The sequence below is a fragment of the Vicia villosa genome, linkage group LG3, assembly GCF_029867415.1.
Source record: "Vicia villosa cultivar HV-30 ecotype Madison, WI linkage group LG3, Vvil1.0, whole genome shotgun sequence".
Lineage (NCBI taxonomy): Eukaryota > Viridiplantae > Streptophyta > Magnoliopsida > Fabales > Fabaceae > Vicia > Vicia villosa.
The window spans coordinates 98,793,685-98,808,388 of NC_081182.1; the positions used below are offsets into that span (position 1 = coordinate 98,793,685).

The window sequence follows — 14,704 nt, forward strand, 5'->3', positions numbered from 1 at the left end:
ATCTTCCTTTGATTTGTAACTCTTCAAAGGATATTCTTTCCAAACGAAATCCCCAGCCAACAGTATGACACCAACACCAGTTTAATATCTTTGTACTTCATTTTTATGCAAAGTATCTGTTCATTATTACTGCTTTCGTTTACTTCCTGTTATTTATATTCTTGCACTTCTTTTATTCTGTTTTATTTCATTTCGAAGTACTTTACATTCTTGCACGTTACATTCTTGCACTTTACTTTTTCTGCAATTTACATGCTTTTATTTATGTTTCTTCGAAAGTTATATTAACTTGTATAACCAGCATTGTTTCAAGTGAACATTCATAAGATTGAATCACAAAAAAAGTTTTCTCGAAGTCAGAACAGGCAAACATGAATCGAATCATTTCAAAAGACATTTGTTTGACTATGTCCTAGGATCAATCTAGTCGATCCTGCGAGTAACCAAAGTATATTTTATATAGTTTGGAAGACTAGCGGTTGTTTACCGGAAAATACTCTATTATTCTTTAAGTATTTTGTTATCATTAAAATCCAAAGAGTATGAATAGATTTTGTTCCAACAAAAAGCAGTCTGTATTAAACATTGGCATTTATTGATTACTCGAAATGGAGGTGTTAAATTCAACAAATAGTTGTGATATTGCAAAGTAAACTTTTACACTCAAAATTACATAGAAAATTATTATTTTTCAATGACTAATCTAAGTTTCACATTTTATGTAAGAGACTAAAATGGTTTATACGCATCATTAGTGTCAATTTATTTTATACAAATGTCAAATAAAAGTGGAGTATTTGGTAATTATCAAATTGATCTACATGATAAGATGATGAATTTTTTTTTTGATCACGATGTAAAATTATTTTAAATTATTGTTGTATATTCATCAAATTTTTTATTAATTTTAATAATTTATTATTATTTTTTATATAATATTCTGTTTGTTTCCATTTTTTACAAAAAATGTTTTTTAAATAGTGTTACACGTTTTTGTCAACACAAATTTTATAATTTTTTAAAAAAAAGTTCAAATGAAAATTGGTTTAAATAATTTTTCTTAAAATATTATTTTAAATATTTGATCTTTTTACTATACAAATTTTTAGATAATAAATTTTTTAAAAAATAATTTAAATGTGAAGTTACTTTGAATTTTTTTTTATTAAAATCATTTTTAAGATACAAGTTTTAAAAAAATTATGTGATCTTCACTATATTTTAATACTATATGTTGATGTTAATTATCTTTTAATTCGTAAAAATGAATTTAAAATAAATAATTGAATATCATTTTTATAAAAATTTATAAAATATCCATGTAAATATATTCATTAAATTCATACTTAAAGATTTTCTCTCCTAGTTTTCTCTCTCTTCAAAGGTTTTCTCTAACCTTTCTCTAAAAGGGGGTTAGGGTTTCATCGGAAACTTCCTATGAGTGGTCGGCGGAGGGAAATTCGTGAAGAGGAATGGAAAGAGGTAAGACGGAATCGGAGGTTCAGAGATTTGAAGCCAAGGTGGGATGTTTTTCCAGCGGGGGGAGGAACCATAACCATCGAGAAGAGGGTGCTAATGTGACTTCGATTTATATCTCCGAGTTTCCTGATTATACGATTGCTAAGGAACTTTTTGAGCTGTTTGGGTGTATAGGGAGGGTGGTGGAACTTACTATTTCACCAAGAAGGAATAAAATTGGGAAGAGGTTTGGTTTTTCTAGAGTTCAAGAGGCAGAAAATGAAAGGATGCTGGCGGTTCGGTTGGATAATGTTTTGATATCGGGGAAGAAGATTCACGCTAATATACCAAGGTTTCAAAGGGGTGTGGTTGTAGGAGGGGCTAGCAGCAGGGGATATTCTGACTTTTTGGCCAGGAAAGTTGGGAATCCGTTCTTGGGAGATAAAAGGGATAACAAGGGTGAGTTTATTTTAAGGAGGGATAACAGGAGTTACGCAGAGGTCGTTGACAACGTTAATACGAAGGAAGTTTGTAATAAGGAGGAGGGACCAGATTTCAGAGTTTCGTCTAAGGTGGAGAGCAGATTGGGATTCGGTAAGGCGTATGTAGGCCGAGTCACCATTCTGGGCTCTGCGTACAATATTCAAACTCATTTCTAAATGGAGGGTCTGTTTGCGGTTAAGGTCACACCGATGGGGGGAAAACTTATGTTTGCTTAAAGAATCGGAGGAAGGGTTTATTGAGGAATTGATAGGAGAGTGTGAAAATTGGTGGAAGAACTGGTTTCTTGAGATTAAGAAGTGGGTCGAGATGGAGGTTGACGAAACTAGGGTGGTGTGGTTAAGAGTTTTTGGAATTCTGGATAACGCTTGGAACGCAGAATTCTTTGTGGTTATGGCGGGAGAGATGGGATTGCTTTGATGTTGCTAGAATTATGTTGCGTGTTGACATTGCTTTTGAAACTCCAGACGTATTCAAGGTTTATATTGACGGGAAGACATTTTGTTTAATTTTGCAAGAAGATAACTACGGTTCTTCGAATGCTTTTACAGGTAATCTCAAATCTCAAATTACTGGCTCTGAGTCTTTGGACTCGGTAGATTTATGGTCAAACAAATTGCAGGTTGGGGAAGAAATTTAGGGGTGCGATGTTTCGGAGGATAGCATATAATAATTTTCGGATAATGTTAATAAGGTGGATATAGTTTCCAAGGAGAGCAATTTTTCTAATGAAGTGGGACAAGTTTAGAATAGCAACACTTTAGATGAGTTAGATGTAGGCAGTAAAGCGTGCACGAGGCATCCAGAGGTTTCGGGTTTGAATGAGACGGCAGGGATGAACCAGCAGAGAACTTTTGATGATGCTCTGTTAAAGTTGCAGGGTATTATTGGAGAGCAGGATGTTCATGCAAATGGCTTGCAGAAGTACGTTGAAGCTGGCAGTGAAGTTTCTGGTCTGAAATGTGGAAACTCCTCTTCATTGAATTAGTCAGTAGTTAGATGCAGCTTGGATAACATTGTGAAGTGGTGCAGTTTGGACAACAACATCAGGAGGTTGGTTTCTAAGAAAGTTAGGTATAGACTTTTGAATGACTGGGGTGGTAAGTGTTGTAAAAAGAGGAGGAGGACATTGAAAGGTAATTTTGCCAAGAGGAGGCTGGGAAGTAGAGGTGCCGAGGTGGTTTCTTCGAGTGGTGGTAGGAATGTTAATTCAGTGCCTTCGGTTTTTAAGACTAGTGGTGGCAATTCGATTTGTTATGGAGAGCATAACGATGAATTCGATATTTATAGAAACAATGCGAGACAATGGGATTTTTTGGATTGCAAAAATAGCGGAAAATTATTGTCGACTATCGTTACGTTTGGTGTTGTGGATGAGGAGGGTAGGAGTAAATTGGAGAGTAGGATTGCCAATTTGAAAAATGGAGGTGCTAAAGAGATGGAGGTAGGGAGGGTGATTAAAAATGTGTTGATATGATCATTTGTAGTTTGAATATTAGAGGGGGAGCGAATGCGCTTAAAAGGAGAAGGATAAGTGCTTTGATAAAAAAGGAAACGCAAAGATTTTTATGATTCAAGAGACAAAGATTACTAATTTAAAAGAGGAGGTTGACAAAAAAATTTGGAGTTCCACGGATATTGGTTATTTATATTCCAATTCGGTGGGAATGTCGGAGGGTTTGTTAATTTTGTGGAAGTTCGGTAGTTTGAAGGTCATTATTAGTTTTAAAGGGGAAGGATATTTGGGAATCAAAGTTGTATGGAAGGGTAACATGTACTACTTGGTTAATGTATATTCATCGTGTGATTTACATAAGAAGAAAATAATGTGGAGGGAATTGTTGAATTTGAAGGATTCTTTCAAAGATGGTGAGTAGATTATGGGAGGGGATTTCAGTGCTATTAAAGATAGTAGAGAGAGGAAAGGGAGGTCGGTGATAGTGAATTCCAACAAAGTGGATTTGTTTGCGGAGTTTATTAATAAAAGTGCTTTGAAGGATATTCCGTGTAAAGGGAAAAGATTTTCTTGGTATAGTGGAGATGGAAAGTTGATGAGTAGAATTGATAGATTCCTCTTATCGGACATTGTTGTTAATAGATGGGAAGTAGTTGGTCAATTAATTAAAGATAGGGATATTTTGGATCATTGTCCGGTTTGGATTGTGACAGATATTACTAATTGGGGTCCTAAACTGTTCAAATTTAATAATGAATAGTTCTCTTTTGATTCTTTTGCACCTTTTATGGAGAAAGAGTGGAAAAACTTGAAAGTGGAAGGAAGAGGTGATTTTGTTCTAAAAGAAAAACCTAGACTTTTAAAGGACAAGTTAAGAAAATGGAATAAGGAAGTGTTTGGGAAGATTGACTTAGAGGTGGAAGAGGGGGTGCGGGACTTAAACTCGGTTGATGAGCGATTGAAGGATGATTCTGATACTTTGCTCACCAAAAATTTAGAAAAGAGAAAGGAAGCATCTAGTCGTATATGGAGGAATTTGAGAATTAAATAAAAATGCTTTTACAAAAATCGAGATTGAGGTCGATTAAAGAGGGAGATTTTAATAGTGGTTTTTTTCATAAGGTGATGAAAGATAAAAGAAGATTTAAACATTTATGCCATATTCATGCGAAGGGGGGTTTGGTGGATTCGGTGGAAGAGGTTAGGGAGGCGGTTTTTAGTCATTTCGGTAAGAAATTTGTTGACATAGAAGAGGGTAGGCCTTTGTTGGAAGGTATTGCTTTTAAAAGTATTAGTGAGGAGGAAGCGGTGGATACTGAAAAACCTTTTTATGAAAGTGAAATAAGGGAAGCGATTTGGGGATGTAGGGGAGAGAGAAGTCTGGGGCCGGGTGGTTACATCAAGTTCTTCTATTCCGGCAACGTTCTTCTATTCCGGCAACGTTCTTTCAAAGGCGATCACATCCTCTTTTTTTACTTTGATTCCAAAATAATCATAATCCTTTAAGTTTGGATGATTATAGACCAATTTGCTTGGTGGTATGCATGTACAAAGTGGTTGCCAAACTTTTGGCGGGGAGATTAAAAGGCGTTCTTAATTTGATTATATCTCCTTACCAAAACGCTTTTGTGCTTGGAAGGCAATTGTTGGATGGTGTGTTAGTGGCTAATGAAGTGGTGGATTATGCTAGAAAAGAAAGGAGGAATTGTTTGCTTTTTAAAGTGGATTTTGCGAAGGCTTATGATAAAGTTAGTTGGAGCTATTTGTGTTACATGTTGAAAAGGATGGGATTTGGGAGTAGATGGATGGACTTATTGGTTTTCAATAGTAATATGTCGATTCTTGTTAACGGTAGTCCTACCAAAGAGTTCGGTGTTTTTAGAGGATTGAGACAAGGTGACCCTCTCTCACCTTTTCTCTATGTTTTAGTGGCGGAAGGGCTAACGGGGTTAGTGAGGCAATCCATTGAAGTTGGCAAATTTGGGATATTTGATATAAAAGGTTCTTGTTATTTGGATATTCTTCAATTTGCGGATGATACTTTAATTGTGGGAGAAGGGACGTGGTAGCATGGTTGAGCTATTAAGGCGGTTCTTAGAGCTTTTGAACTTGTTTCGGAACTTGGCATTAATTATCATAAAAGTAAGTTGATTGGCATAAATAATAAGAATTCTTTTTTGGAAGCGGCACCTTTCTTTATCTCTTGTAAAGTTGAGGAACACAACTTATATTTCCTCAACATCCCTATTGGTTTTTGTCATACCCCAAAATTTGCCCATCTCATTCTCCTATTCAAGCTCATACCAAACAATGGCTCAAGGATTTAGGGTTTTGATTTCTTTGAAGAAAATCAATGGATCAAAAGATCCAAGAAATCTCATATGGTTTATGATATTCCAAACTACTTCCATGACAAAATTCAGGTCTCAATTCAAAGAGTTGATCACTCAATTGCTCAGAAAGTCAACAGTCGACTGATTTGACCTAAGAGTCAACTGTGGTCAAAGTACAGTCAAAACTCCTGATTTTTTGTCAATATACTTATTTTGGAGTATCATTCACCATTTGATCAAGAATTGATCATGGTTCATCAAGGAATGATCAGAAATCAACAAATTCAAAAGTTTCTAAATTAGGGTTTTCATAGGAGAAAGTCAACTGAACTTTGACCAGCCATAACTCCCACATGGAACATCAGAAATTTTCCATCCAAAGCTCATTTTGAAGGAAATTTAATTCTCTACAAATTTGTCTCTCACATGCCAAGTCTAAAAAAGCTTCATTTGAGAGATATGGATCAAAACATTATAGGTCCTTTTCAAAAGTCAACCAAAAGTCATTTTTTTTCAAAAGAACACATAAGGAGAATGGAAAATTATTTTGACATGAGACCAAAAAAAATGGTTAGAGGACTCTTCAAAGTTTCTAAAAAGTCCTATAACTCTTCCATACCTCAAAAATTGAGAGAGATATGCCATGTCAAATCTGGCTAATTTTGGAAGAAAGAATGTGAAGCAAAAGGCCTTAAAATAAGTTTCTTTGCAAATGGGCCCATGTTTTTAAGATCCAATCTCTTTCCTTATGGTGTTAGGAGCCCATATCCAATGCCACGAATTTTTGGTTTAATATTCATATTTTTTATTGAATTTAATTCATAAAAATGTAATATAAATCAAATAATTTGGAAAATATTCAAAAGATTTGATTTGTTTTGGTTTTAAATCAGAATCAATGATCAAAATACCTAATATTGGAAGCCAAATTCGTGCAAGAATATATTAGTGGAAAGAGATTTGGAATTGGCCATAATTGGAAAGATTAGAATCAAAATTTCAATCAAATCCAAGTTCCATGATTCAAAGAGATTCAATTCTATTTTATAACCCTAGCCTGACCTATTATATATACATAACTTTTCAAGAGCACAAGGGGACGAATTCTGCAGTCAAAAGGAACATTCAAGCTTGCAAGAAACTCAAGAAATTTTCAAATTCGGTTTGGGAGTTTGAGAGAGATTCAAGGAGATTCAAAGGTTCTAACACCTTCCTTGGAGTTCACTGAACCTGTGTGGATCATTACGTGACATCAACACCTCCAGAAATATCTCCCACAAGCCACGGTATGCCGCGATTTTCTCAACTTCGATTGCATCAATTCATGCGTTCTTTACCAAATTTGTTTGCATATTCTTGCTTATGATAATGTACTGAAGCTATCTGGATGTTTAATTGTGTTTCTGTATGCATTCGTGACCAATTTCCATGTTAGGGTTCGCAAGTTTTGAATTAGGGCTTTCCGATTTAGTACAAATCAGACCTTGAAACAGGTACCATTAGATTCGTGTGATTGAGACGAATCCATTCATGGCGTCGCGCCAAATTTCTATAGCGTTCTGGTCGTATTCGCTATTTTTCAGGTGTAATAGGTAAGAGCTTTTTATAGCGCATCTGCCAAAAGCGTTGTAAAAGACGTTTTACAGGTTTTTGTGAAGAAGGTGACTGCGTGGCGCAGTCTGATTGGCCAGATTCAAAGAAATTCGCCCGCGCAAGTTTGTGTCCCACAGAATGATCCAATGCTTGCCAGTCCACGCACACATGATGCTCCCTCGCTCCTGCAGCCATCAGATCCACATCCAGGCACATCTAACGCGCCAGTTCATGCAGGTGTACCATGGTCTTCACGCGTGCGTCACACAGGATTAAAAGTTAAGATTCTTATAATTTTTTTTATTTTTCACAAACTTATTTTTTCTAAAAATCTTCTTTTTTTCTAAAATCTTTTTTCTTCTTTTATAATATGTTTATATTTTTATTTATTTATTTGTTTTAAATTATTTCCTTTAATTCTAATAATTTTATAAAATCATAATTTATTTTTTAAATTAATAAAAATTGTGGGAATGTCATGTATTTAATCAAATTTTATTTTTCCACCGATTTAATTAATTAGGTTGAAAAACCAATAATTAATTAAATCCATTATGTTTTTTTGGTAAATTTTAAATTAATTCGTACCCTAATCTGGGTTTACGAAGATCACACCTACACTAAAAATTTTATGTTTCTTTGTGCCTTTTCAGGATTAGCAACAGGATTCCCTCCGACTACGAACCATATTAGATCAAAAGCTAAGTCCCGATTTAATCCTTATTTAAATATTTTTTATTTTTTCTCCTCTTTTATTTAAAATTAGGGTTTGCCTTCAAATATAATGAACTCTGCCTACACTCACCCCTTTTCTGTCTATTTTCCTTTTTTTTCCAAATTTTCAGGGTTAGCCAACCGTCAAAGCTCAATAGTCGGTAACCCTCAAACCTATCTGATTTCTTTAATTATTACTTGAGTTAGATCTATTATTCCTCTTTTCCCCCATTCCCATAATGTTTTTTGTAACTGCTTCCTGGTGTATTGTTTGGCCTTGAAGGCACTTAATACTGTTTATATTTATGCATGGTTAGTAATTCTAGGGAGTGATAACTCTGAATTAAATTAGAATCACCTTAATTACAAGATAACTTATTCTGAATTTAGTCACGTGATTGTTGCACCCACGCACCTTTTATGGTACCCCTCTTGTTGCCCGTTGCCTGTTCACTTATGTTTTAAATGCAGAATAGCCAAGTCCCTCGAATACGAGGATACCTCAGCAATGTTGCCCTCAGTTCGTTCTCAAGATCATAGGTCCCTAATGGTGCTGCCTTCGATTCGCCAAATATGATTTCGTCCCTCGAAGTTGCCTACAAAGTGCTGAGGTATCCTCTGGTTGCCTAAATGAAAGGCTATTCTGATCCTTCCCTTAGACTACCTGCCTCTCTATGGCATGGGACAATCTTATGGCGAACGGTAATTCGACGACCCTTCAACCTCCAAATCAAAGGACTTCCTTACCCTCCTATGGTATGGATAGCCCTGAAGGGCTAAAAGAACATTTTTCATCTAACCAGGTAATTTGCCCCTAATTGCTTTGCTCTGGTTTAAATTTCTTTTTCTACCCTTTTTTCTAAAAAACTTCAATAAGGCTACGCTCATTTACGAGCTAAAGTCCTTGTTTCTCTTCTTCTACATTTCTAAATTTTTGGTTTCAAAGAGCAAAGCCATTAAGAGCCCATGGAAAACCATGGATGCAAAAGGTGCCTTACACCTTCCCTTTGCATAAATTACCCCCCGAACTCAGTTTTTATTTAAAAGGTTTTTCCTGTTCTTTTAGCCTTTCTGATAATTTAGATAAAATAATAGTCGGTGGCGACTCTTGCTTACCGCGACATTTCGATAAAAAGTCAGTTCACCGTATTACAGTTTTGATCCAAGTAAGGAATCGACTTGGAATTCTCTTTTGGTTAAGATGAAGAATAGGTTGGGAGGATGGAAAAATAGGTTTCTCAATTTGGGAAGAAGAATTACTCTTTTGGAGTCTATTCTCAGTTCTTTAACTATTTTCACTATGTCTTTCTACAAGATGTCGATGAAGGTGGTGAAAGAGTTCACTAGGATTCAAAGTAATTTTTTGTGGGGGAGTGGAGGAAAAGAGGAGGATTCATTGGGTTAGTTAGAAGAATGTGAACTTACCATGTGAAAAAGGGGGTTTGGGGGTAAAGAATATTTTGGTGTTTAATTTAGCCCTTCTTAACAAGTGGAGGTGGAGAATTCTTCAAGGAAACAATTCGCTTTGGTATAATGTGTTGAAGTCTCGGTATGATGACTTATCTTCTCATGTGTATAATGGTGGGAATGGTATTAAAATTTCTTCTTCTATGTCTTCTTGGTGGAGGGATATTGTTAAAATTGGTAAATGTTCTTTTAGTGATCCAATTGTGGATTGTTGTAGTTTTGCTATTCATAACGACTTCAATACTCCGTTTTGGGAAGCAAAATGGTTTGAGGGAGTGATTTTTGAAGGAGGCATATCCGGATTTATACATGGTTTCTCGTTTAAAAGGGGTTTCGATTGCGGCAATGGGAGGGTGGTTAGAAGGAATTTGACATTGGTGTGATTTTGGGCTTTCCGCGGATTCTTTGGTTGATTCTAGCCTTTTGGGGATCTACCTTTCGTTTCGGGGGCGTTTGGAGAGTTTTAGTGGTGTGTCGGAAGAAAAAGAAAAAGATATGGTTTCATGGGCTTTTAATTCCTTTTTGGAATTCTCGGTTGCTTCTTGTTATGCGTTTTATGCTAAAGCTCTAATTCCTTTTGGTCCTTCTAATAAGTTTGACGACGCTTTTCGGCTATTGTGGAAATCGGATTTGCCTTTCAAGATTAAGGCTTTTGGTTGGAGACTCCTTCTTGATAGACTTCCTACAAAAGATCTTTTGGTATATAGAGGTATTTCTATCCCTTTAGATAAATTAAAGTGCATATTTTGTGGTTATGGTGTAGAGAATATGAATCATTATTTTTTTGGTTGTAGAGTGGTTAATAATATATGGAGTGAAATAGCTCTTTGGGTGGGTAAAGTGGATATATTGGAGGATGAGTGTTTGTCGAATTTTATTGATTGACATTTGTTCTTTCGTTTACAAAAGGTTAAAGAAAGTAAGGTAGATGTTGTTTGACTTGCCACTTCTTGGACTTTATGGTTGGTAAGAAATGTGGTGTGTTTTCGGGATGAGGTGTGAAATTTGAACAACACGGTGTGGAATATAAAGCTCTTGGTGTGGAAGTGGTCTTTTTGCGGAAAAATTACATATTCCAATTATTCCTTTTACGAGTTTAGTGAAGACCTGTTGTTATTTCTCTCGTAATTTTAATTGGATTGTAATTTTTCTTTTTTGTCGGGTTTACCCGTTTCCTCGTGTAATCAAGCTGGAGAACCCTTAGTTCTCCCTTATATAATATCTTGCTTACACAAAAAAAATTAAATTCATACTTGTTAATAATGTTACGGAAAAGCCTTTTTGTTTTGTTTTGAGAAAGAGGTTCTCAGTATTTAATCTTGCCCAGAATATCAAGGAATTGAAGATCCAACATATGATCTTCATGGAAAATTAATGTAATATTCTTTATAAACACTTTAACAAATTTTATTTAAAATAAAAAACTAATGTCTCCTCGATTTTTATGATAAACCAAGATAAAAAAAGATGCTACTTTTTGTAAATAATAAAAGTGCAGAAACTGGAGTTCGAACCCATGCTATAATAAACATTTACCTCGGTGTCTTAAAAACTGAGATGTTAAAGTCGTTATTTTTCATAACGCCCTTCGTTACCTCGATTTTTTTGCCGAGATAAAATGCATTTTGCGTTCGACGGTAGAAGCGTTTTTTTTTTTTTTTGTGATTCAATCATATTTGTTGCAGTTATTTTAGCAATGTTTGTTGATTTATTTGATAGTTGAAGATGTGATTTGAATTTAAAATTGAAATAAAATAAATCATATCTCATCGTTGAAGACAATCAAGAAGAAACTATCCAACAAATTCTCCTATTTTCTGGACAAAATCAAATGAGATATTTGAGAAAAGTTCAAAAGACTTTGCTATATAAGGAGACTCGTCTCACTCTTGAGTATAGATTTTATATGATGGGTCTAGGATCTTCGTAATAGGGTTTGAATTTTTGTAACTTGTATTTTGAATGGAAATGGAGAGAAATAGAGTGTTTAGTGAAGAGTATTATGAGAGAGTGGTAAGAGAGTTGAGAGGGTTTCTAGAAAGTGAAAGGCGATGAGAGAAGAAAACACATTGGAAATCAAAAGCATTTCTCGCAGTGTATAAAAAGAGACTAAAAAGAAGAAAAAGATATACAAAATAATTACCCAATGTGAGACTCATACAAGGATTTAATAATATTCCAACAAATATATCTATTGCTTTCTCTTTAATTTCATATGGCTCTTTCCCATTTTAACTTTGGATGCATACATTATTAGTAATCAATGCAAACTTTGACCAATGTAATTAATTCTTACTATGATTTCTAGCATTCGAAAGTTCAGAAGACGTTGAGTAAGCAACCAAAAAGATGTTACGGAAAACAAAATAAAAGAAATTAAATAACATTAACTCACAACATTGTAATTTAGCACTTAGCAGTAATAACAACAAAACAATGGATACATATCTTCTACTACCACAACTTTAAATCATGAACTCAAATTGAAAATCTTGTGACAAATCCTATCCAAACTCATAGGACAAACAAACCTTATTTAATCCAAAGTGAAAATTACATTAAAATGAAACAAATAAGACAACACTAAACCATTCAAATTAAGCTCAAATACATAGTACCAAACCATAGTGGAAGCATAGTTTATTGAAAGTGGAAAAGAAGACCTAAAATGAAAAACTCAACAATCCAAATTAATATGAAATGCACACTAACATGCTATGGTAGAAGCATGGTTTATGACTTTAGCGTAACGTGGAAGAAATAAACATCCAAATGATGGATTCATCATTTTAGAAAAACTGAGCAGAAGAAACCAACTCCATGTTTCCATCTGAAAGATTCATGTTTCCGAGGTGGAACTCGATATTATTCTCGTTTTGGGATCCATTCAGCATTGGAGAAATGTAAGGATAATACATGTTGTTAGGTGAAACATCAGAGAGAATCTGATTTCTAGTAGATTGGTTCTTATAGTATTGGTTAAGTACAGGATCAACATTACTATTCACCTTGAAAAGTTGTTGCATGAAGAGAAGTTCATCGTCGTAAGATTCAGCTATGAGTGACGATGACGATGAGTTTTCATGAAACATGTTAGGAAAAACAAGGTGAGATTGGTCCATGGAAGGGTCCTCAGAGATGGATGAAGTGGTTGTGGATGGTTTTTGAGTTAGGGTTTTGATATAGTCTTGAAGAATAGAGGATTGTGGTTTACCATCTTTGGTTTGAGGCCTTTTGTTCTTTCTCTTTGAATTTTGTCTCCTTTTAGTTGCATTCCAATGATTCTTGATTGCATTTTCAGTTCTTCCTGGAATTTTCTTCGCGATTTCGGCCCATCGGTTTCCCATCTTGCCATGACATTCTACTAGTATCTTCTCTTCTTCCTCGCTCCAACTATCTTTCTACAACATGTTCAAAAAATTTGGACTCATAAGTCATAACATCACAAAGTTCAAATTTCATTGTTAGTATATTATTAACAAAAACTTAAAATATTTAATAAAATATGAAAATACAATTTGAAGGGAAACCCTAATAAGTAAACCCTAATATGTAAACCCTAATAAGTAGTGTTTTTTGTGTTGATAATATATGATCATTAATCCAAATACTGGTTTAGGAGGAATGTGAGAATCGTTGGATGAAACAAAGATTAATTCGGAAACTAACAATATCATGTTGTTTATACATTAATTTTTGAGTTAGAAACTTCAGATATCCGTTATGATTAATTGACTGTGTAAATATAGAAAAAATGATCTAACTATGTTGATGCCGAAAATAGATCTAAAAGATAAAATCTTAATCTATATATGGTCAATTACTATCAAAATATATAGATAAATTTTAAGGTTAAAATATAGATAAAATATAAATAATTGTTTTATGTATATTTTATAGAGAAAATATATTACAAAATTGAGAGGATTTAAGAAATGGCATACTTTAATATCAGGCCTAAGATGATTTTGCCATCTCTCCCTACACTGCTTTCCAGCTCTTCCTTCCAACTTCTCAGCTATTTGAGACCATTTTCTTACACCATATAGCTTCACCAACTTCAACAATTTCCTTTGTTTTTAACATAATAAAAAAACACCTTAAACTTTAGTCAAAATATATATTATTAAAAACCATAAACTTAACATAAACAAATTTTATTTGATTGAATTACTAAACCTGTCTTCTTCATCACTCCACTGTCCTTTGATCAAAGAAAGAGAAGAAACTTTCTTAGGTCTTTTTGCCACCACTTTTGATGCACCACCATTCCCTAATCCATTGATGACATCTTCTTTCTCCACACACAATGAAGGAATTTGTTGTGTCCAATTCATCACCTCTCCATCTCCCAATAGATGATCAACAAAGCCACCTTCTTGAGTCATCATATTGTTACTATTAGGCCACATATAACTATAGGTTGATGAAGCACCAAAGCTACAAAAGTTTTCATCATCAATGTTTTGAGGGAAATGGCTTCTTTGACCACATAAGAATCTATCAATGGCAGTCAAAGGAGGACCTACAGAAGAGTGGTTGGCCATTTTCATATCATCACCAACACCAAAGTGTGATCCTATTGTTTTCATGAATTTTTCTTATGGAGAATGAAATCACAAAAAGGGAGAGAACATGAAAAAAAATGGACATGAGAAAGTTATAATTACAAGGCTTTGTGATTAGACATATGTATTAGTAGTCATTGATTATGCACTATGATCTAATGGATAGAAATGAAATATATAATGTAACTGCTCATCTTCCTCTTTGACAAAATTTAGTGAGCTAGGAGGAATCAATGGGATAGTATTAATCCCTATTTTAATTCTTAATTTAATTTGAATTTTTGTTAAATATTTTATTATGTACGTATATTATAACATTGCTTAACAATCATAATGAACTAATTAATGGGAATATTGACATAAATATGATTTAACTTTCCATTGTGAGTCATTATTATATATTTAAAATCATTAAAGGATAAAAAAAATTTCAACTTTTATTTTGCTTAGACATATGTAATTCAGGTTTGTAAAGATTTTAAATAGGATAATGTTAATTTGGGTCTTAGGGCACATAGTAATAAACAACCTATAAATAGTTGCAATAGTCGTTACAAATAAATAATCAAACAAATTTTAATAGATTATGTAATTTAAATTCAAATAAACCTAGA

General features: G+C 34.0%; 2 protein-coding genes across 2 annotated transcripts; one reads left to right on the plus strand and one right to left on the minus strand.

The window, feature by feature from the left end:
- Positions 1-10,017: 10,017 nt before the first annotated feature.
- On the plus strand, positions 10,018-10,407 carry LOC131658636 (uncharacterized). The gene has a single exon (XM_058927908.1). It carries the CDS (start codon positions 10,018-10,020, stop codon positions 10,405-10,407), a length of 390 nt encoding a protein of 129 aa, XP_058783891.1.
- A 1,904-nt stretch (positions 10,408-12,311) lies between these two features.
- Positions 12,312-14,069, minus strand: LOC131658637 (transcription factor MYB119-like). The gene is made up of 3 exons (XM_058927909.1): positions 13,702-14,069; positions 13,467-13,593; positions 12,312-12,923 (listed from the first exon to the last, which is right to left on the minus strand). Exons 1-3 carry the CDS (start codon positions 14,067-14,069, stop codon positions 12,312-12,314), a joined length of 1,107 nt encoding a protein of 368 aa, XP_058783892.1.
- Positions 14,070-14,704: the final 635 nt, after the last annotated feature.